The following is a 24542-nucleotide window of genomic DNA, read 5'->3' on the forward strand; positions in this document are numbered from 1 at the left end:
TGGTGGATTACAGAAGGAAGTAGAAAAACGTTAGTTCCGCATTTTAAGAAATAACAACTCTGTGAGATCAACCAAGGACAGCCTTTTGTTCATACTGACTCTGTCAGTTCAAGTTTTAGGAAGTAGTGCCTATGAGTTAAAATTCCAGGAGGGTAAATGTGGTTAAGTGGACTTGCTCAGGATGTAGTTAAGAACTGATAGATACGTAGCAAAAGATAGCGTTTCTGCTGTATAGCTGTATCTTAAGGAGGAGTAAGGAAATCTTAAAATGAGTAGAGGAAGGAGAAGGATGAGAAACTTTGTTGTAGGTACTGCCAGGATAGGATGCTTCCACTCTGTAATGAGAATGGGTAGTGTAGAACATGTTGATGGCTGCCAGTTCGGGTCCCTGAGGTAACATGTAAGCCAGCAGCTGACAGGTGTAGCAGCTGACTTAGGAACTACTTTATCAAGAGAGCTTTTTTAGTCTGAGTGGTCTACATTGGGAATAACTGCTCCAAATACCCACCTGAAGACCCACAAGAAATGCTCTCAACATCTCTGTTCATAGTTGCTCCTACTGATGCTCTGCTCGTATGAAATTACTTGCTTTCTTTTGTGCAGTCCCCAAACTTGTCCAAAAGCTTTCAAAAAACCAGTTGCTCATGAAATTAGTTGTATGATGACCACAGTGACTTCTTAGAGCACTGGTTTGCTCTCAGTACAAGCTTGTACTGCTGTTGTTAATTTACTCCATTGTGTCAACAGTTTTATGACTAGATTGTTAGGAGCAATAGTAAAATTGGAAAGTCAAGTGCTCTAAAATGAAGAATACTTTTTCTGAATGTGTTTACGTACTGTGGTATAATACAAATTTTGTTTGGCAGTTTTCTCCTATGCTGTGGCTTATGTTACATCTCACAAGTTATTAGTCTTGACATAGTACAATAAAGAGGGGAAGTATTATCCATACTCGTGCATTTAAAATGGGCAGTAAGATGTCAATGCCAAATTCTGCAGGCATTGATCATATAGCCCAGGAGTTACAGTTTCAGGGATGTTTATCTTCAGAAGCATTCCCTGACCTCAGTTGGTGTGGAATGCTCAGCATGTTAGAAAACCTGGTTCTGGATGTTTTAAGGCAATACGAAAATGAAAGCAAAAATGTGTTTTGTGGATGTCAGTACTTTCATGGGAGACTATCCCACTTCATTCACTCTCTGGTGTATGTTAAATGAGGCAGGTGCTCTTCAGGAAAAAAAAAAGTGTAACAAAATACTTCATCTTGTGTTGCTTGGTATCTGTACTTTTGTCACTTTAGAGCAGCTCCTTGATTTGTACTTTACAACCTGTTGTCTTTAGTGTAGTTCAGACGTGACTGCTGTTAGAACAGTAAGTCTGAGCTACCCAGTCATCTCTCAATTTTAGTATTGTTTTTCTTCTGTACTACACTCGTATCAAGAAAATGTCAGTTGTTTTAACTTATCAGATATTTGCAGTTCACTATTAAGTGTTGATTAATTTGGGGTGCAGTAAATTAAAAAAAAAATGGGTAAACTTCGGATCCTCAGCCCTCCATATGAAGTGCTCTCCTAGCACAACTTTGATTTATGACTATCTAACTGTAAGAGTCTGTTTCATAAGGCTCCATCATGTCTGTAACAGTATGTCTGGGGAAAAATAATATCCCATTTATAGTCTGTTTATCCTTTTGGGCTAATTCCTAGGTGAAAGATGTCTAATACATTTAAGCAATGTGCTTTTTCTAGTGGTCTCTCTTTGTGTAATTGTAAATAGCAGATAAATGAGTAAGCTTCTCTAAATTATATGCCGACTTCAGTAGTAGACTGGCATGTTAAATTTCTATAGCTTATTTTGAAAATACAGTGAAAGATGAGTGTTTGGAATTGTAAAATCAGAAAATAAACTTAACAGTCAAGCCTTTAATAGTTTTTTGTGCAGTCTCTAGGTCTTTATTTTAATGTTGTGTTGTACATTTTACAGCTTGACCACTGTGGGAGAACTTTCTTGGGACAGTAAGTCTATTCTGACTGTGGTGTTGCTGTCGTACTGAACTCTAGGTTCCTGCACAAAAGTTTTCTAAAATCTGTACCTTCTCATTGACAGTTTTGTAAACTACTAATCTGTGTTAGCTTTCACTTCCAAAAAAAGATAGTCTATGTAGAAATCTGATATGAACATCATAGCCAAATTAGTTAATATTTATATTAGCTGAACACTAATGTTTGTACTTTAAAGTGTTCTGTAGCTTTTCTATAGGCAGTGTATTTGCTGCACCTATAGCCAATATATGTTTTCATTCAAGTTTCCTTCAGTTTTTGAGGGAAGTTAAACTTTGTATTGATAACGTAGCTAGATGTGTAGTTGAATTTGAAAAATTATTTAATTACTGTAGTCATACTTTCATTATTTTCTGAATGGAAAGATGCTACAGTTTATGGAAAAGATTTGAGCAATTCCGACAGTTCCCAGCAATCTCAAAGTTAAGACCTCATTTCCAAATCTGGCTGAATCATAGATTTTTTCCATCCTAAATAGATGCCCTAACAGTTTGTTTATAAAGATATTCAAGGAGTATTGCTTTTAAAGTAACTTTTAAGGATTTATCTTAATATTCAACTTCTTACATTTGAAGCACTTAAAATTCATGGCTGGTTCTTGTAGTTACACTTATCCTACTTGAAGTTTGTTTCGTTTAACATGAGACTGATCTTGTACTTCTAATACTGTTGCACAGCTCCAAAGGAGCTTGTGCAGTTGTACTTTCAATGTGTAAACATATATGTGCTAGACCTTTCCAAAGCAGCAGTAAATTCTTTAATGAAGAATGTTCTTCTTGTGACTCATTTGCCATTATGCTTGAGTAATCTGCTCTCTGCAAAGCTGATGTACTGAGCAACTTTCCCCTAGCTGAGAGTTCTCTCTAAGAATAACTGGGAAGTGCAAAACCTGTTACGTATTGGACAAAATACATTTCCAGTGCAGCTGTTTGAGACAAAAACTCGTTAATGCTGTCACATATGACTAGAAATGTTGCATGGTTCAGTCAAAATTACAAAACAATTGCAGTGTTTATCGAATGCTACTTGTACTATAAACTTTCTAATTCGTTGTGCTTGTACATAGCATGCCCTAAAAAAGAAGTAATGCTGTTTCAGCAGAGCAAGTGTACATAATACCATCTTACAAGTTACTTTCGAATGACAAATACAAACTAAACTGATTTACATGAGTGGAGGAAGCTTTTTCTTTATTTCAGATAGCCTGCGTGTTCATTGGTGGTATTGACACTAGAAAAAAGTATCACTTGCTTTATTTCAGGAGTAGCTGTTATCAGTGCTAACAGCAATGGACAGCAGCAGTAATCTTCACTTACACAGCAAGCTAGCATTAGCTTGAGATGCTAAATCAGAGTAGGATTTGATGATGTATATAGTCAAGTGCATAAAGATTACACACAAACTTATTGCAATGCAGCTGTACTGTTCAGGAAGACATGCAGTTTACTAGCAACGATGTGTATCATAAGGCACACCTTCAAACCTGATGCAAGGCAAAAAGGAGCTCTAGCTGTGCTTGATTTTTAGCAAATTTTAAATTCTGAGTATATCTGACACTGCATTGGACATATTTCATATTTGAAAGTGATTGAGTCATTAATGGAGGTGTTTAGTTGTAAGGAACTAAGTGTAAAGAAAAATCTAAAAGTTAATAAAGCTTTTGTATCTAATTCTTTCTATGAAAATATACAATAAACAAAAATGTGTGAACTTCCTTGGAGTATAGATTGGCTCTAAAGAAACATATCTAATAGAAGGCTACTCTCTCTACTGCTTACAAAACATGTAACTGATTTCTTAGATGGTCAGGGAACAAAGAAAATGTATAACTTCCCAGGGTTCTGGGGTAGGTTAGTTTTTTGCTTTTTATTCTGTTTTGTTTTAAATACAGTACTGCAGAGTTAATGCTTTGTGGCTAGCAACTCCTTATAAGCTGGTAGCTCTTTGATGAAATTTCGGAGAATTATGTCTGCTTAGCAACCACACACTGAGAAATACTGAAGTTAGTGACTAGCTGTGATACCATAGGATTAGCTTTATAGAAAAGTAAATAATAAAAATTTTCTATTAGCTGGGTCAAGATGGCCAGTTGCAAGCTGCCTGGAGAGGTGCTTCTACAGGTACTTGAAGATGACTGTAGAATACCTATGGTTTCCACTGAAAGGGGGTACAAGATTCCGTGCAGCTGCTTAGCAAACTAGATCAAGGAATAGATCTGAAGGAAAACCCACTGATTTTTTTGGCAATTGAATCTCATTTAGGTCAACTTAAAATGACTGTGGAACTCCCTTGCAGTAAAACATGCATCTAAATGGAACAGATTTTTGTCTTGCCCTGTGTATACATGAGCATGCGCACACATTTAACAGTGCTTTTCTTAGGAAAGCAGGAGTGAGTATTGATGGCTCAGTTCAATAAAGTTAAAAATAGACATGCACCTACATCTGAACTGCTGTTAGTTTCAAAGAAATGCTTTCATTGCGTGTGACACAAAGTAGTAAAGCTGCTTACAGAAACAAACTTGGCATCTGTATATGTCAAAGATATAGAAGAAATTTAAGGAGACTTCTGTTAAGTAGAAGGCTGATTGTCATGTTTTCTTGTTTCTACTTTAATGGCATGAGGTGGTAAAATAATTTTTAATTGATTGTGATTTTTATTATATTCAGATGTTAGCCATATACTAAAATGTAAGCAATTGAAGTTCTCCATGTTGAATAGCCTTTCACAATTGAAGTAATTTATTTGAATAGTCTCTATGGGCTTGTTCTGTGGTTCATATCTCGTGGGGTGGGGTAGATCTGTATCAGCTATATAACAAGTTGTGGAGCAGAAACTTTTCAAGTGAGACTAAGGAAGTTGTTGCAAGTAAGTTAGTGTATAGCTGCCTCGAGTAAAAATGGAAATATTCAGTCATTTACACACCCTACACCTTTTCCTTTTTACACTGATAAATCTGAGTGTTAATATCTTAGGTTTCAAAGCAGCTAGATGGGACATTTTTTTAAATAATGGAGGAACATTGCTTTAAAAAAAAAAAAAAGAAAACCAAACAGTGCGAGCCTTGCTGAAGAGGTGTTTTGGTTCTGTGAACTGTGTAAGCTTATAAGTGTTGTGATCTTAGATATTCTGAGTTAAATTTATAGTAAGCCATAGGAAATGTATATGGGCAGCCACCTAAAGAAGTTCCACCTTCCTGTGTGGTTACACTGGAAGAGCCTGAACTCAGACCTTTTGTGCAATGCAAGTGTGCCAGCTGGCTCATGTGTTTGGCGTTCTCTGTTCTTTGCTGCCTCAATAAAAAAAGCACATCTCAATTCATTCCAGTCACCTCTTGGCTGTAGATGAAGATGCTTCTTGTATTCGTTAGGATGTAGTAAAACCTTTTTTCTAATGTGTAGTTGCCCTCCCACCCACCCTTTTTTCCTGATGTGGTTAATTGAATTTATGAGCTCTTTTCTTTTTGAGTCTATTGGCAGCTTCTGTATTTGAAGCTTCCCTCCCATCAGTACTTCCATCCAGCAAAGTATAGTCAGAGTGCCCTAGATTGAAATACTGTTAATCATGTGATGGGGCCGTGCTACATACAGTAGATCATCAGAATTGTGCTTCTGCTACAATTCATAAATATTTTTCAGGCCTGAAAGTTCACATCTAGGCATCTGCATTTGTAGAGATGCGGTCTTCATGTTGCAAATTTACCACGTGGGCAGAGCTTAACTGGCTCTGAACCAAGGATCCACCTGTACAGTGTCTGTAGGGACTTACAGAAGGGGGTACAAGTTCCTTGCCAAGCTGGATGTCTGTCTCATCCATCACAAGTAATCAGGTAACCCTTTTCAGGGAGACTGTGAAGGTGCTTCTGTGAACAAAGGGAGTTTTGAAACAGAATTATTCAAGAAATACTACTTTAGAAGATGTTCTTGTTTGTGCCGTCATTCTATCAGAACTTTTTTTTTAGTGCTAAGCTGTTCCTAGGGAAAGTTCTGTTTAGAATGGTGTGGAGAGCATAGCATAAAAAGAAAAGCAAGGAATCGACTCTTTATAGTATTCCTCTTTGTTATTTTGTGGGTTCAGCTCCCCAGCTTTCAGCTCTGTTGCGTGAGCTGGTTTGGTGTGCGAGTGTGAATGATTACCACTGTCTCAGAAATGGACTGATAATGGAGACAGCTTAAGAAAGGGGTGGTTTAGTACTGTTATTGTGTGCCACAGACCAGTCACGAGCCATGTTCAAAATGTTGTCATCAAAGGCCTTCTCCAGAACTCTGAGACAGTAACTGTTTTCTGTATTTTGTGTCTTAACTTCTTTGGTATTAAGTTCATAAATATTTTTCAGGGTCCATTGATACTGCTTCTGCACATTGTGAGCACCTTCTTATCTCTCTCTTAGATAACATCTCATCGTAGCGAAGACTTCAAGTATTGACGTAGTACTCTTACGGACTGTTTTTATTGTTGCTTCTCCATTTCCCATGAGGCATTTAGAGTATTGCTTCAGGGTATGTACTGGATACTTCTTTCTGTCTTGTGAAAGGTACTCCTAATAATATGGCCACAAGGACTGTATCTGTTAGTGTCAACATGGTTTTCTTCTGGCCCAAGGAAAAACTTTGCCAGGGGTACTGTTGAAAGGCTTAGTTTGTCATTAACTCTTTAGGTGTCCCATCTTTTCTAGATGATGAAGACTATTTTGAAGTTGCACAACAGCGTTTTCCTTTGGGTACTCTGTAGAAATACAATTTGCAAATGGTTTCCAGATATTTTGAAAAGTACAACTATTTTTCAGTTTCTTGCACAGACATAGTGAGTCTAGTGGATGCCTCTTCTTAGTTCTGGAAAAGTGGTGTCACAAACTCAGCTACACCCTATTCTCCTTAATAAAGAATACTCTTCTTACTTAGGGAACCAGAAAGCTTTGTTCAGGTACCACTACTTACAATACTGGATATGGGAAATACTGTCAAAATTCAATTGTACTTTGAGATGAAAACAAAGGGATTGATTTATTCAGTTTTGACACATATTTTTCTGCTATTAAAGTGAAATTTTTGCATCTTTAGGACTTGTTTTTTCAAATAATTACTCATCTGATTGAGAGACTTTTGATTTGTTGATGGCAAAGTCATGTGATGCTTTGGGATCAGTTTCTGTGACCTGTAGGGCCACTGTAGTTGGCAGCATGCACATTACCTGCAAGAAACAAGTTTTCTTCATAAAATTCTAAATAAACTACTGTGGAGAATTCTTTATTTAAGAAGAAAGGTTGTTCAGTTCCCAATTTCAAGGACAGATAGTATAACCTTTCATTGAAGGGCAAAACCACTCTTCTCTTTTTTTCCTGCATGCATCCTTTCACCATAAGTGAAAATGCAACATGCAGAAATATTACCTTTGCAGGTTGGTCTTTGCAGTCCTTTTCCCACTCCAGATCACAGAATCGTAGAATCACTTAGGCTGGGAAGGACCTTTAAGATCAAGTCCGACCATTAACCTAGCACTGCCAAGTCCACCACTAAACCATGTCCCTAAGCACCACATCTACATGTCTTTTAAACCACTTCCCTGGGCAGCCTGTTCCAATGTTTGGTAACCCTTTCAGTGAAGAAATTTTTCCTGATATCTGATCTAAACCTCCCCTGGTACAACTTGAGGCCATTTCCTCTTGTCCTATTATTTGTTACTTGGGAGAAGAGACCAACACCCTTCTTGCTACAGCTTCCTTTCAGGTAGCTGTAGAGAGCAATAAGGTCTCCCCTCAACCTCCTTTTCTCCAGACTAAACAACCCCAGTTCCCTCAGCTGCTCCTCATAAGACTTTAGCTCTAGACCCTTCACTAGCTTTGTTGCCCTTCTTTGGACTTGCTCCAGCACCTCGATGTCTTTCTTGTAGTGAGGGGCCCAAAACTGAACACAGTATTCGAGGTGCAGCCTCACCAGTGCTGAGTACAGGGGGATGATCACTTCCCTGGTCCTGCTGGCCACACTATTCCTGATACAAGCCAGGATGCTGTTGGCCTTCTTGGCCACCTGGGCACACTGCTGGGTCGTATTCAGCCAGCCATCGATCAAAACCCCCAGGTCCTTTTCCACCAGGCAGCTTTCCAGCTACTCTTCCCCAAGCCTGTAGGGGTGCATGGGGTTGTTGTGATCCAAGTGCAGGACCTGACACTTAGCATTGTTGAACCTCATACAGATGACCTTGGCCAATCCATCCAGCCTGTCCCGATCCCTCTGCAGAGCCTTCCTACCCTCAAGCAGATCAACACTCCTGCCCAACTTGGTGTCATCTGCAAGCTTACTGAGGGTGCACTTGATCCCATTGTCCAGATCATTGATAAAGATATTAAAGAGAACTGGCCCCAATACTGAGCCCTGGGGAACACCACTTGTGACCAGCTGCCAACCGGATTTAACTCCATTCACCACAACTCTTTGGGCTTGGCCAACCAGCTAATTTTTTACCCATCGAAGAGTACATGTGTCCAGGCCCTGACCAGTCAGTTTCTCCAGGAGAATGCTGGGGTAGATGGTGTCAAAGGCTTTACTAAAGTCTAGGTAGACAGCATCCACAGCCTTTCCTTCATCCACTAAGCAGTTCTTCAGAACCAGCTGAGAAATCAAGCTTCTCAGTGGTGAAGACCACCCATGTTGACACTTTGCATCATAAGAAAATGCAGCTGTCTGACATCTGAGCTAAATTGTCAGATTCCAGAATTGAGAATATCTGACTTGGGAAGCACCCTATTTCATTTCTGGCATCTGTGGAAGATAAGCAAGTTCATGAAGGGCATCCCAGTCTACCTGCTGTTTTCCCTCTTTCAGGCCCTTTTGCAGTAGACGTATTTTTGCTAGAACAGTAGAAGTGCTTTAACAATATAAGAGAAGATGTTTCTGTGAAATTACTCCCTTATTTTGAAGGAGGGAGAAAAGTTTGGCAGCAACCCGCCCCCATCCCCAGGAAGGGCTACAGTTGTCATTAAAATTGTATGCAAACTGAAATTCAGAAAAGTCATGCTCCATGTAACAACTGCCTGTGAAATTAAGGGAGTGCTGATATAGGATATATCTGATACTTGTGCCAAAATACAGTTAGTGTTTGAATTTTCAGGCTGCTAACTATTTGAAAGGTATCTGCTTGATAATACCAAGGCAGTTCTGATTCCTGAATGTTACAAATCTTTTTTTTCCTTCAGCTGAAGGTTTTATGTGCTGCTTCAGGATTGGGTCCCTCGAATGAGCTGTGTTTGTGCAAGCCTGTGTTTGTGTAGATGGGGAAAAAGAAGCAGCCACACTTTCAGCTTATCGTTTTTTCCATTCTAAGTACTGATACTAGATTGCTTTTGACTATAGAATGATCCTTCTACATCATCATCCTCTTACAGTGTAATGCAAGAGCTTTCTGAGACAGATGAATCTGAGTAGGTGAGATTCTTGTGAAATTTCTTTTTTTTTTTTTTAAATGCCTATCTGCTCTAATTACTGAGAAATAAATACCTAGAATTTTCTTAAGAGAGGCCTCATTGAGTCACCTACTGGAAGCTGAAGAACTGTTTGCCAATTCTCCTCCTCTAGCCCTTTGTGGAAGGTTATGAAAGGGATTAACTGGAGTGTTCCCACATGGAAAAGTCTCCAGCTTTGTCATGGCGTCTCAGACTTGTAGCATCCATTGAATTCTATTTGAAGAACAAGGTACAGTTTGAGACACTGAAGTTTCAGAAGCTTGTAGATTTGATACTGAGGAGAGGTTGGACTGTTTTTCTGAGGTAGCATCCTCTTCTTAAAGACACCAGTTACTGTTTTGGAATGAGTTGCAGAGGACTCTGCAGCTGCTGAAAGGAGAAGAGAAAGTTACTTTCATTAAAGTAACTGAAGAATTAAAATTATTCTGGATACAGTACAGAACTGTGAATAGTTAGTCTTTTTATAAAAAGTTTCAGTTCTCTTAAAAAAAAAAAAAACAACATGCAAATATTTAGCTTCTGATATGTATGGTTATAAGGCATTCCATACGGAAGCAGTCAAAGTGATTTTCTAAGGTGTCAGTCTCCTACTGTGTGGTGATTCCCAGAAGTGATCCATTTGATGCATGATGATGATGGGCCATTTTAGTGATTTAAATGTCATTCTGCACATATCTGTGCCAAGTAATGTGTGATCCTGTTCTTGTCTGCTGTTTTTTTACTCTTCCCCACTGTTTTGTCTCCTTTTCATTGCTGGTGATGGTCAAGGCAAGATAATGTACCCCTTGCCTGTCTCTCAGTGGTGTAAATATGTATGAATTTTGTAACAGTTCAGTCTTTTTATAAAAGCACGTACTAGAGCACATCTTTCTAAAGTATTTCTGGGATTTGCCTGAAGATTCTTCTGCACTAATGCATAACTACATTTTCTTAACTTAAGATGACCTTTGCATCTACATCTACAAGTCAGTAGCATATTGTCTTATTTGGGCAGCTTTGTAGATGCACCTTGAAACTTTATATCTCAGTAGCAGTATTCAGACTTCCCTTTTTGGTTGTTTGCCTTTGAGAACAGTGCAGATAATACTACATGTGTTCTCAGGAACTCAAAAGGCAGGGGCTCAAACCTGTGCCAAATGTTAAACATATGCATTGCTTCTGGAACTGCCTACAGTAGCTTTTAATCTGCTTGTGCACTGGAAGTGCTGGTAACTGCTTACTGATTTTGTAAGGGAAACAACTGAAAAAAATACTTAAATGTAGTGATTGTGAATGCTAAATTAATAAGCTGAATCCTTTAAAAAAGAAAAGGCTATTGACACAGCTTAAGTCTGACCACTTCATAGTATGTTACAATATTTCTGTATGATTGGTATTGAAAATTCAACTCCTTTTCTCGCAGTTGTTTCATTGAAGAAGGAAATAGTGTTTTCAAGGTTGTCATTGAAACAGAAATGTGTTATAAAATATTTTACTCAACTGCTGTAATAATAGGATATACAATCAGTTTAGTAATTTAACTTCCATAGTAATGAACTGGAGAGTTTGAGCCTTTTATTTGAAAAATTTGCATCCCTGCTTTGGGCTAGCAGGCTGTTGATTTCATCATCTTCTGTTACATATTTCACCTCACCTTTGTTACGTCCGTATTGCTTTTCTCTTTGCTTTTATTCCTTTGTCATTCCATTTAACTTGCCTTCTGCATGGAGTATTAAAAAAAAAAACACAAACAAACCTAAGATTTAGGCTACTGTAGCCCTAACATCCCATTTTGGATCCCCATATTATTGTTCTTTTGATTGTCCTCTCTTGCTCTTTGTCTAAAGAAAGATTTCTGTGGCAGGAGTCACTGGGTATATGGCGTACTACACAGCATAGATTTCCATTTAATGACTGGCCCATGTGTGCCACCATAATAGCTGCAAGTGATGATAAAAGAATTCTAGCCATCAGCCATTTACCTGGAAAGCAATAACTTTCCCTTAGGCTGTCTGTTACAAAAGAGGACACAAAATATTTCTTAGTATAATCAGATAAGTGAAAACTAATGCTCATAGGAAAAAGTTATTCAGAATCGGGGTTCAAGTGAGTTGTGTTCCTGTTGCTTACAGTTCAAAAAGAAATTAAGATGAGTATGCATGATGTTTATTCCAGTCTCTGTTTGTATTTCTCAAATACTCATTTTAACGCATTTACTCAAAGTTTACTTATGAAACTATCCTTTCCAATGGAAATAAACTGCACAGGACTGAAAAAAAGACCATTCTGGCCTTTGTGGAGTCTTTGCTTCAAGAGTACAGAGTGTGGAAGATGCTTTCTTAACTTTCAAGATTATTACACTTGACAAGAGTCTGTACTGGTTTGTGAGCATGTGCAATTTTAATCTTTACATAAGGTATAGGAGGGAAAATGTGCATTTATCTTGTCTGTGATAATGGGGAAGGCTAAAGCCTGTCTCCTCCTTCTTGGATTCTTACTTCTTAGCTCATTGTTCTTTCATAATAAAATTAGAGTTGTAGGTAGTGACCTATGAAAAGGTTTGTGGTTTGAATTTTTATTATTTTTAAGAGGCTTCTGAAACGGGTGGCCCTAGTTCTGTAGTTGGCTCCATTCTTGTTATAACAAAACCTGGGATTTGTTGATTACTTCAGTTATGCATTTGTAATACCTTAAGCTTTTTCAGATCCATGGCAAGGGAATAACTGCAACTTTTTTTCCTAGAATAATACTGTTTGAAATTAACTCATGGTTAGTATCATGGTATTTCCATATACCTCAGCTTGATTTTTAGAAATTGTAAAATGATCTTCATGAAAAACGCTGTAGCATTTAGAAATAGTAAAATATTATTGCTTTTAAGATGGCAGTAGTGACTTTACAGATAACGGAGACAGACCCAGGAGACAGATTTTACTACTAAATTTGCAGTTAATATGGACATGGAAATGAGGGTTCATATTTCCAGATCACTTGTTCCCTGAAGTAGCACATGAACCTGGAATTATTTTCGTAAATTACTAGCAAGAGACTGAAGCATAAGCATAAAAAGGGAGGACAAAGATTCTGAGTAGGCATGAGAAACAAAGATACTGTCACTTTCATCAAGAATGTCTGCAATAACCTAACTACCTGATTTGCATTATTTTTGTAGCTGTTGCTTTCATTGAATACTTGTTTCCAAATGTATTGTTCAAAATAGTTTTTGGAATGACAATTCCAGTGTAGTTTCTTGGACTGTAGAAGCCAAAACCACTGCAGAGTTCTGAATCTGGAAGAACTTGGCATCTTTTAAAACATGGTACAGTTTGTTATTCTCTGTCATCTCAAGATCAGAGGATTTGATTTCACTGTTGCCATAAGTTGATTGTAAGACCCTCCTGCTAGGAAGAGAGGCTTTCTTGCTGCCTCACTGCCCCAGGTCTGTCCACTGCCAGCACCACTGATGACGGAACTAGTAATTGCACATCGCTACGCTGAGGTGGAGCAGGGAGTCAGTCAGTTATAACCCTGGATACAGCCACTAGCACTGACCCAAAGCAGGGACCAGGCACGTGTGGCTCGGAGATGGTGGCACCATTCTTTTTGGTGATAGCATGGTCTTTGTCCAGCCGTGAAGCCATACTCCAAGTGTGCAGATGTGGAAAAAATTATATGTGGAGTTTAGTGGTGGTAGGGTGTGTTTATTAAAAAAATGAAGGGGTCTTTCTCTCTTTACACACAGACCACTTGCAGTCTAGCAAAGCTGGCTGATCTCAAAGGAATTTGAGTTCACTCACAGCCAGATGAGAATAACTTCGGGAATACTTCAAAGTTGCAGTGAAAAACAGCAAGGAAATAACACTTAACTCTGTTGCACATATACACTGCAAGCCTGCTACCTGAAGTAGATGCTTGCTTCTGCATTTAAACTCATTTTAGAGAAGAGAATCTTCAAAGATTTTCTGAGGTTTTTGAAGGTTTCTTTTAGTAAATAGGTGTCTGAGACCAGAGAACAGCTTAAAGCATTTATTTGCTTTTGTCCATTTACTTCTGACTTCGTTACATTCTGTTATCACTTTGTAGTTATTTGAAGTCTAGTAACATTTTATTATATCTGATGAGATTTTGCTACCAGAAACCATTTCTTAGGAGATTTTCCCAGAGCTTTCCAGAATGTGTGTGTGTTTATACGTTTTATTACACTTTTGAGACATTTACACTGGCTGCGTATGACTTGGGCGTGTCACCTTCTCTGCTCTCTTCGAAAGAAAATGTTTGGCATTTCTTGCCTATTGTGGTGAAGTAGGTTAAATAAAGTAGTATCCCTCAAATTGTATACTTTGATCTTCTAGAACAAGGTTTATTCCCTCCCCCATCTCTCCCAAAGTGTATCTTGGAAGTGGATGCGTGCTTTGTCAAATCCTACTTTTTAAAATTTTGCTGTCTCTCCCATGATATTTTCTATTTTACTCTTGCAACCGTATTTTTTTTTTAATGTAGGATCATCTTACTTTTAACCATTGAAGTTTTAGGTTTTTAGCATCTATAGGTTTCATCTAACTGGTGAATGTAGCCATCATCCTGCTGTGCTTACTGTTAGATCTTATTTTTTAAGTCCCTTCTGTGTTTTGGGTATATATACATAGATCATATTTCTTTCTTTCTTTAATAATTGTTCTTGTTTCCTTAAGAGGCTGGTTAGTTGCTGGATATGGCAGGCACGTTTAGAATGTAGCTGCAGAACAGGTTGAGCATTTCATAAAACGCTCAGAAAAATACTACGTGGCACTTGAAAGCCATAGACCTGATATTGAAATAGTTCATTGTCATGAAATGCACAGTTACTAACATTTGTATGTATTGTAAATGTCAAAAGCATACAGTGTGAGTTCAAAACTTGTATGTAGCATCCTCGCAGCTAAACTGAGGAAGTGTGGTCTGGATGATCGGGTAGTGAGGTGGATTGTGAACTGGCTGAAGGAAAGAAGCCAGAGAGTGGTGGTCAATGGGACAGAGTCCAGTTGGAGGCCTGTGTCTAGCGGAGTCCCTCAAGGGTCGGTACTGAGACCAGTTCTATTCAATATATTCATTAATGACTTGGATGAGGGAATAGAGTGCACTGTCAGCAAGTTCGCTGATGACACAAAACTGGGAGGAGTGGCTGACACACCGGAAGGCTGCGCAGCCATACAGAGAGACCTGGACAGGCTGGAGAGTTGGGCGGGGAAAAATTTAATGAAATATAACAAGGGCAAGTGTAGAGTCCTGCATCTGGGCAAGAACAACCCCATGTACCAGTACAAGTTGGGGGCAGAGCTGTTGGAGAGCAGCGTAGGGGAAAGGGACCTGGGGGTCCTAGTGGACAGCAGGATGACCATGAGCCAGCAGTGTGCCCTTGTGGCCAAGAAGGCCAATGGCATCCTGGGGTGTATTAGAAGGGGTGTGGTTAGCAGGTCAAGAGAGGTTCTCCTCCCCCTCTACTCTGCCCTGGTGAGGCTGCATCTGGAATATTGTGTCCAGTTCTGGGCCCCTCAGTTCAAGAAGGACAGGGAACTGCTAGAGAGAGTCCAGCGCAGAGCCACGAAGATGATTAAGGGAGTGGAACATCTCCCTTATGAGGAGAGGCTGAGGGAGCTGGGTCTCTTTAGCTTAGAGAAGAGGAGACTGAGGGGTGACCTCATTAATGTTTATAAATATGTAAAGGGCAAGTGTCATGAGGATGGAGCCAGGCTCTTCTCAGTGACATCCCTTGACAGGACAAGGGGCAATGGGTGCAAGCTGGAACACAGGAGGTTCCGCATAAATATGAGGAAAAACTTCTTTACGGTGAGGGTGACCAAACACTGGAACAGGCTGCCCAGAGAGGTTGTGGAGTCTCCTTCTCTGGAGACATTCAAAACCCGCCTGGACGCGTTCCTGTGTGATATGGTCTAGGTAATCCTGCTCCGGGAGGGGGATTGGACTAGATGATCTTTAGAGGTCCCTTCCAATCCCTAACATTCTGTGATTCTGTGGGTGAATTTTGAGTCTTCAACGTTGGAATGAACAACAATATTGTTGACAAGGTCTGATTTCAGAAAGTATTAGCCTTCAATCAATATATATATTTTTATGTAAAAAGATGCAGCTTGTATTCTAGGCAACAATACCTTTTTACCACCAACAAAAAATCTTTAATAGTACATATCAGACTGCCAGAAAACCACAGAAGTCTGTTCTGTATCTTCACTGTTATGGGAAGTTCATGCAGAGTCTTTTCCAAAGCACCTTTCCTCAGTTGGGTCAGTTTGGACACTTAAAAACTAATAGCATATATAAATAAAAATTCCAAAATACAACTTTAAAAGGATACTAATCAAATGAACTTGATTACTTTCTGCCGTAAACTGCCAAAGATTACACCTGTTTCCCATGCTGTATCCCCAGTTAGAATGGGTGATCAATGGTAGCTTGTGAAAGGTGAATTAAACTATGAGGATACATCCATGTTTTTTCCAAATTAAGTAATTATTTTAGTGTAGTTTTTCTAATTTTGCCCAAGTACTTTTTTCAGTGTGTTAGTTTATGTAAACATGACAGTAAAGCAGAACTTAAGTTGATATTTTTTTTTATATGCAGGTTTCTACAATCCAAGAACTTGTTACTGGTTATGAAGCTTCTTTGAAAACTTGTGACCTTTTTAGTACATGTGGTAAGTTTCTATGGTCTTATATTAATTACACTGTAATTACTAATACTGTTTATGGCAGTTATCAAGAACTGTTGAAATGCCGGTGCTTTTTTCAAGAAAATAGTTGTAATACCTTCTAGTGAATGAATGCATTACAGGAAATATTTGCTGAATTTGCCAAGCTTTCGTTTTTGTGTGTGTTTTTCAAATGCAGTCTTCAGCCTTACTGGTTACTGTAACTTCTTTGATTTTCTTGCAGAAAATGGAGAGAAAGAGCCCCCAACGACACTGCTTTGGGTTCGGTATTTCCTGGCACAGCATTTTGACAAACTTGGCCAGTGTTCTTTGGCCTTGGATTACATTAACGCTGCAATTGCAAGCACTCCAACATTAATAGAACTATTCTATTTAAAAGCAAAAATTTACAAGGTAAAAAGTGAATTTGGACATGTAGAGTACCTAGTTTATGAAAAAACCAACTCATCAAACTGGTGTGAATGTGTGGATAGTATTTCAGTTAGCAGTGGTTATGGGCATCAGTTTTCGTGTGCGTTTCTTTTTGGGCACTGTTCTGTCAGGAAGAAAATTAAAACCTTTTTGTTTAAGTTTTGCAAAGCAAGTCACAACTTACAGCAAATTGTCGTTCTGAAAATATCTGGGGGCAGGGGGGAGCAAACGATAATTCTGCCTTTTGTTATTTCTGAGGGAGAAATATCAGTAACTATAGATTTCAGGAGCTGGTCGATAGCACGCTTATACTGAAAGTTAGCTGTTTAATTTTTCCCTAACAGCATGTAGGTAACCTCAAGGAAGCTGCCAAATGGATGGATGAAGCCCAGTCTTTGGATACTGCAGACAGATTTATCAATTCTAAATGCGCTAAATACATGCTGCGAGCAAATATGGTGAAGGATGCAGAGGAGATGTGCTCTAAATTCACGAGGGTAAGTATGTTGCTTTAACAAAGAGAGGTTTTGTTTGCCTCTGGCAGTTTATTTTTCACTCATGTAACTTTTGACCAAAATAAAAAAAGTACCCATTTTTAAGATAATGCTTTTACACTTAGTGGTAATAACTGTATAGAATCATAGAATGGTTTGTGTTGGAAGGGACCTTTGAAGATCATCTAGTCTAACTCCCCTGCCATGGGCAAGGACATCTTTCACTAAATCAGCTTGCTCACAGCTCTATCCAACTTGACTTTGAACACTTCCAATGATGGGGCATCCACAGCTTCTCTGGGCAACCTGTTCCAGTGTATCAGCATCCTCACAGTAAAGAATTTCTTCCTTATGTCCAATCTAAACCTACCCTATTTCAGTTAAAATTTGTTACCCCTTGTACTGTCACTACAGGCTGTGGTGAAGTCTCTCTCCATCTTTCTTATAAGCCCCCTTTATATATTGAAAGGCCACAATAAGGTCTCCCTGGAGCCTTCTCCAGGCTGAACAACCCCAACAGATAACCTCAGTTCTCTCAGCCTTTCTTCACAGGAGAGGTGTTTCAATCCTCTGATTTTTCATGACCCTCCTCTGGACCTGCTCTAAGAGGCCCATGTCCCTCTTGCACTGGGGCCCCGTAGCTGGATGCAGTACTCCAGCTGTATAGACTCCGTAAATATTGGAAAAAATGGTTGTTCAGAGGTAGTTGTCCAGAAGTATTTTTTATTGCCATACTTCGAAGTTCCACTTTGGAGATGCATCTGATGGATACCTTGTTTGCAAAACCTGTTTCCTAGTAATGCCATCTGAGCTAACTGCACAGGAAGGTGCACTATATTCATTATGATTTAGCATTAACATAAATTGATTTGGACTTGAACATTTCATTCCTTTAAGCTAGTACTACAGACAAAAATTACGTTAAAGTAAATCCTATCCATAAAATAGGGGGTAAGCACTTTAAATTCTATATTTTTGACATAGAACAAAATTTAGATTCATAAAAACCAGATTTCCATATTATTTATATAACTAAATATGAAGACAGCTACTTGGTGGGATATCCTGGAGCACATAAACGAATTAGGTTCCTGGATTCTTCTTAATTTTAGGTGTGAAAACACTTGAAAGTGAATCCAAGCTTTCTAGATATTTCTAGGAACGATTGAAAATTTGATTACTGAAACTCATTGTGTATGCTTGTCAGAAGAGTTAGAGCAAGAAATACAGAACTCTAGCATAGATACCTGGGGTAAGATAGGATAAATCCGATCCTAAATAATTAAATGTGAGTTGAACTGGGTTTTCTTTCTACTATAAAGACTGTTCTGAAAATTTGGTGGCTAGCATTCATGATATGTGGAATGTTCTTCCAGTTGGTTTATTCTTAATCTAGAGCATTGCAACTATAAAGAATAAATCCTCGGGATTTTTTTCTTGTTCAAAGTATGAAGTATAAATCTAACTTCATTTATTTAGACTAACACGTTCCAAGTAACTTATAATTATTCATACTACATGGTAAAGCAGTAAAGGTATTGGTGGATTTTTAGACTAGTAGATGCCACTTGCCTTACAGGGGAAAAAAAACAACTAAAATTATTTGCCCAACTTTAAGATTTTTTTAAAATAGTGTTGTTTTCTGCCCCCAAATTGTAAAAGTAAGACTTTATGTACAAGCATGAGTTAATCTCAAAAATCTGTTGAGACACTAACCTTGTTCAGATATCTTTTTTTTTTTTTAATCATTTAAATCTTTTCTATCTTGGAGAGCATAGGGTATCACAGTTAGTATTCTCAGTCGCTGGGGGGTTATATCCATTTTCTGTTGTATTCCAAGTAGTTGAAGGATTGTTTCCTACTAATGGCCTGAACCTAGCCATAGCTGAAGGAAGCAGCTGATAAATTATCATAGCAAAAGGTCATAATGGCACTTCTTTCAGGAAGGAACTTCTGCTATGGAAAACCTAAACGAGATGCAGTGTATGTGGTTCCAGACTGAATGTGCTGCAGCTTATCAAAGGCTAGGGAAGTATGGCGATGCCTTGAAAAAATGCCATGAAGTAGAAAGGGTAAGTAGGTGCAAACACCATCAATTTCTTTCCCAATATTTCTCACACACTAATGAAGATATTTGCTGATGTAATCAGCATGATTTTCTTTGCATATAAAGTTTCTAGTATAATGATTTTTAAAAACAGGTTAATACTTGATGATTTATTGTAATAGATAAGATGTCATCCTTAGCTATTATGTGAAAAAAAATTATTTGAAGTGAAAAGGATTCAATATAAAATAGCATGTCTCATAACTGTACAACTATTTGTACAGTAACTTTATGTTTTCTTTTGCCAATTCTTATTTTTAATCAGAACAATCACATTTCGGTTGGCTCTTAAAGAGTGCCTAAGTCTTTGAACAATCACATTATAGTTTTTCTTAGCAAAATGAGATTTTTCTGAGTGGGTTTTCTCCCTACTGACAGGTTCTCTTGGACAGTCAGTATTATGAGGATATTTCTATGCTTGTTAAATATTGCCTGTAAATAATATCAGTTGTAACTTTATTCATCTCCATCTAATTAAAGAAATGGACTAAGCAAGGGAAGTGTATGAGAGTTGTTTGTCTTGACTTTTTTTCTTGAAGCATTTTTTTGAGATAACGGATGATCAATTTGACTTCCACACATACTGCATGAGAAAGATGACTCTTCGTGCCTATGTAGACCTTTTGAGATTAGAAGATGTGCTCAGGAAACATGCCTTCTACTTCAAGGCTGCTCGATCAGCGATTGAAATCTACTTGAAGCTCCATGATAATCCTCTTACCAATGAAAGCAAAGAACAAGAAGTGAATTCAGGTATCTAGACCATAATGGAGGGTCGTATGTGTGTGACACGTGTAAAAGCTTATTAAGCTAAGTAAGTTATGTGCTATAGAATAAATATGAGTTGTAACACAAGTTTTTCCTCTTTTCTGTTGCAATTTGATAGCTGAAAAGAGATGATAGATAACATGCCACAGCTCTCTTCCTCTCTGTTTTCCTCTCATCATATTGTAAAACTAGTACTATAGTACTATAGCTGGAGTACTTGGGGAGGAGTGGCATTTCAGAATATTAAGAGGAAAAATCAAATTCAGTTCAGCCATTTGTCAATTTAAACAAAGATAAATGACATTAACAGATGAATTATGAAACATCATATAGATTTTGTGGGAAAGCAGTCTGAATTGTAAGAACTTTTTGATCTAGTATTTAATTTATTACATAGAAATACTAGTTAACACTGCGTTATGCTTTATCATTTTTCACATAACTTCAGGACCAAAGAATACAAGGATAAGTATGTATTAGCAAAATTAATACATTTAGGAAACCATTTAAAACTAGTGTTAAATGGAAAGCAGACATTCTTAATTAAACCAGGAAATCTGAGTATTCAGTGACAAAGGAGTTACAAGGTTTTTTCCTTTAAGATAAATAGTTGCTTCTCCTTTTGTGGAATCGCAGCTACTGTCAGCACTGCAGCGGCTGTTGACTAAAGGGGTGAAATTAATTTCTAGCCCTTTGCAAAGGGAGGAAAGAATTAAACTAAACCAAAAATGCCACTTAATATTGCCAGTACAATCTTACCTTTCATTCAGAGGTGAATGTAAGTTTTTCCGTATCTGTCCATGTATGATTACATACATATCAAAAGAGGTACATTCCAAAGCACAATTCAATTTGCATCTTTTTTCTCTCCAATTTTAATTTGTTTCTGTATATAATGTAAGAACAGTGTGTGACAGAGGATCTTGGTAGCATTATGTCATAGAAACTAAGGTGAGTAAGAGTCTAAGAAGTCATGTTAGTTCATTTGCCTGCTGTGCCTTGGGATTCAGTAGGCTCGTCCACAAGGCAAGAGAGCACTGTACAAATGAGGTAAAAAGAATGCTTGCTTCTCCTTGCTTCCCTGTCTCAGAATGGTGGCTGGCCCCAGCGGAGAGGTCATGGTGCCATAGCCACAAAAAAGATGTGTTAGTTCCTCAGTACCCCATCCTTCTGATCCTTGCCACGTTATTAGCACAAATCCTGTTCTCAGTGAAACACCACAGTAAACAGAGTGGAAACTACAGTACTTTTCTGGCTAAACTGATCAGGTCAGTGAGACAGCAGGGAAGGAAAAAGAGGGGTGAATGGAAAGGCTTGAAGGCTCCTCGCTTCTATGTGAACCTGCAGGAAACCATGTTGTGTGTGTTCTGCTTGTCATGCAACTGTTAAACCTTCTTGGTTTATCTAAATGCTAGTCTAGTCTAAAGATCTGAACACAGCAAGCAGCCTGAAGATTCATATAATGGTCCTGCTAATACATACCAGAATATTTTACCTCTCCTCACCCCAAACAGTATCAGTTTTTGCTTGCATCCATTTATCTATTCCATGGCATTTGCAGAAAATCAGTGCAATTATCATGACTGTGTATTGTTCAGACACTTTAGTGAAATATAACAAGCTTGTTTTAAGATGGAGTGTAAATCTGTGTGGATGGTTTTAGTTAGCATTAGAAGGAAGCTGAGCTACAGTCAATGTAGGAGCTTAGTATTACCCTTGGAAACCATTGTCTGTTTTCTAAGGTAAAACCTGTCATAGATGCAACGACTTTATGTAGCTAACCTTTCACATAGTTGAGGTTTGTATAGCAACTGTGTAGGAGAAAACACGCAAGGTCAAGTGTTGTGTTATGCTGTAAATAGTAATCCAGTAGTAATGTTGGACTATATAGTCATGATAGTCTGGCAAGTGCTGATATTTATGGAAATCGCTGTAAAAGTATGACATTTTGATATGGGGAAGGAGCGTAGTGGCATGTCTGAGTGTTTGAGAGAAATAAGATTTTTAAATCAAAGACTGTTAATATAAGTTATCTGTTTGTTGCCTTAATCTGTAGAAAATCTCTCAGCCAAAGAATTGAAGAAAATGCTTAGCAAGCAAAGAAGAGCACAGAAGAAAGCAAAACTTGAAGAGGAAAGAAAACATGCAGAAAGAGAGCGACAACAAAAGAATCAAAAGAAAAAGCGAGATGAAGAGGAGGAGGAAACCAGTGGACCCAGGGAAGAGCTAGTTCCTGAAAAACTGGAAAGGGTTAGCATGGTCTTTCATGTTAAATTCATGTGATTATCATTAAAAGCCTATAGTATGGGATTACTATCAGGTTCTCCTAAAAGAATCCAGGGTTTTTATAAAATAATTTTTGCATGCCAAAGATACCTCTTTGTAGTATATCTCTATTTACACTAAAGAGAAGTAATATTTTTCGTCTAGTAAGTCAAAGGTCTATATTAATAATATTGTTGCTTTCTTTAAATTTTGCTTTTTCAAACAGCAGACTGTCCTTCATTAAAATAGATACTGAACAAAAAGATGGTTCTTGCTTGAATAACTCTGGTTTTCATACAGTGAATAGAGGAAAAACTAACAGAAATGTGGTTGCAGTTCACGAAATTTGAAGACATGAGGTAGTATTTCTCTAAGCACAAAGAACTCTCTCCTTTATCACAGTATCTTCAGAAGTTTAAGCTTGTTGTCTAAGGTGGTCGTATTTAGTTGCTTCCTAACGCTAAATTACAACACTGAGTACGTTGCATAAGCGGTGCCAGAGTTAGTAGTGATGTTGTTTTTGTCAACATGAAATCATGAGTAAACACTTTTAAATCTTGCTGTTCAAATAAAACTGTGGTGGTTCAATTCAATTCAGAAAGCTGTTCAATTCAGTTCACCTTTGGCCTGTGATTATTTAAATGCTCTGAAGAACAGAAACTACCCTTGGTGTGTTTTATTTTACATTTATTTTAAGCTTTAAATTTCACTGTGTTTTTACAGGTAGAAAATCCATTAGAAGAAGCCATTAAGTTCCTTATACCACTTAAGAATCTTATTGGAGATGACATAGAAACACATTTATTAGCATTTGAAATATACTTTAGAAAAGGTAAAGTACTGCATAACTTTATTTTTGGTCTACAAAACTTTAAGCCTTCACTGCAACCTGTGTTACCTGAGTGTAGCCTAAAATGGTCTGGAATAGATATGTACTTGACTGAAGCTGGGATTTGCATCATATCCAGTAATAATCGGGGAAATAGCATTTTTGTTTAGCCACCCTTAAAACAAACAAAAAAACGAAGAGCAAAGTAAGTTGTAGTATATACTAATAAATGCTGTGGAAAGATATTTGCAGTGTAATCTTTGATTATCTAGGGGAAAACAAAGCCAAATAGATAGTAACGTCATCTATGCAGTGTTGCCAGAGTTGGAGCAGCAGGCATTTCTATTTTATTAAGCCATTTAATGGCTTCCCATTTAATGGATGGGAAAAATAAATCTCCTTTCTAATTTGTGTAGGCATTGATGTTTCTAATGTTTGTACTAGATTTACTAAAGAAAACAGTAGTTGATATAAAAAGTTCTGTATTCTTAATCTTGGTATGTTTTTGTTTTTTCTCCTTCCCACAGGAAAGTTTCTATTAATGTTACAGTCTGTCAAAAGAGCTTTTGCTATCAACAGTAATAACCCATGGCTACATGAGTGCTTGATTAAATTCTCTAAAGCTGGTATGTGTGTAGGAAGTACATATGTATGTATAAAGATACAGGAAGTTCTGTTGTACAAGGACATAAGTACATGTTTTTGTGATATGAAGAAAAATAAAAATAAATGGTTTGTTTTCCATGGTAATACCCAAGAAAACACAGGTTGTGCTATGCAGCGTACCATATATGTGTTATATTATACTCTTTCCTCCATTAATCCACCAGGTGGACCCAATATCTCATTTTGGGTAGATTTCACAGAGGAGTAGGTGTTCCAAAGGCCCTTGAAATTCTTAAGTTTTAAGAAAATAAGTGGCAGATACAGGGGAAAGATTCTGACTGAAGCAAAGTATGCATTGTGAACTTGCAGCAGAAAGTTTACATGACAGAGTGCCCTTTATGAATGTATCATCTATAAATGTATTTGGTAATGCTTGTGTTGACCTGTTTTGAACTGAAATTTGTGTTTCTGTGGCCAATTTTTTAAAATGGGAATTCTAGCAGTGTTGTTTATGGTTTCACACTATTTTCTAGAGTTGCTTAAATGGCTTTTTTTTTTTTTTTGCTTCTCTCCCTCTTACCTTCCCCCTTCTAGTATCTGACCATAGTAACCTCCCAGAAATTGTGAGCAAGGTCCTAACTCAAGAAATGCAGAAAATCTTTGTTAATAAAAACTTGGAAAGTTTTAATGAAGAATTTCTCAAACACAATGCTACCTCCATTCAGCACCAACTGTCAGGTTTGTTTAACTTTTTAATGCTCTTGAAAATGAAATAAGTGATTTAAATCTGGAATCTTTATCTGCGGTCTGTAATTCATACATAGATTCCAATGAGCCAGAAATTCACATGTTTACATT

The 24542-nt window shown here is 37.8% G+C and overlaps 1 protein-coding gene across 3 annotated transcripts in view; it reads left to right on the forward strand.

The window, feature by feature from the left end:
* NAA16 (N-alpha-acetyltransferase 16, NatA auxiliary subunit) overlaps positions 1–24542 on the forward strand; it is an 83009-nt gene that overhangs the window by 53712 nt on the left and 4755 nt on the right. For all 3 annotated transcript variants that reach the window (XM_068418196.1, XM_068418205.1, XM_068418213.1), the window contains 9 exons: positions 16117–16189; positions 16428–16597; positions 16960–17112; positions 19053–19181; positions 19756–19969; positions 22041–22234; positions 22973–23081; positions 23606–23704; positions 24279–24422. In XM_068418196.1, coding sequence (XP_068274297.1) covers positions 16117–16189; positions 16428–16597; positions 16960–17112; positions 19053–19181; positions 19756–19969; positions 22041–22234; positions 22973–23081; positions 23606–23704; positions 24279–24422 — 1285 coding nt within the window. The remainder of the gene's footprint in view (positions 1–16116; positions 16190–16427; positions 16598–16959; positions 17113–19052; positions 19182–19755; positions 19970–22040; positions 22235–22972; positions 23082–23605; positions 23705–24278; positions 24423–24542) is intronic.

The sequence above is a fragment of the Nyctibius grandis genome, chromosome 2 (genome assembly GCF_013368605.1).
Source record: "Nyctibius grandis isolate bNycGra1 chromosome 2, bNycGra1.pri, whole genome shotgun sequence".
In the NCBI taxonomy this organism is placed as follows: Eukaryota; Metazoa; Chordata; class Aves; order Nyctibiiformes; family Nyctibiidae; genus Nyctibius; species Nyctibius grandis.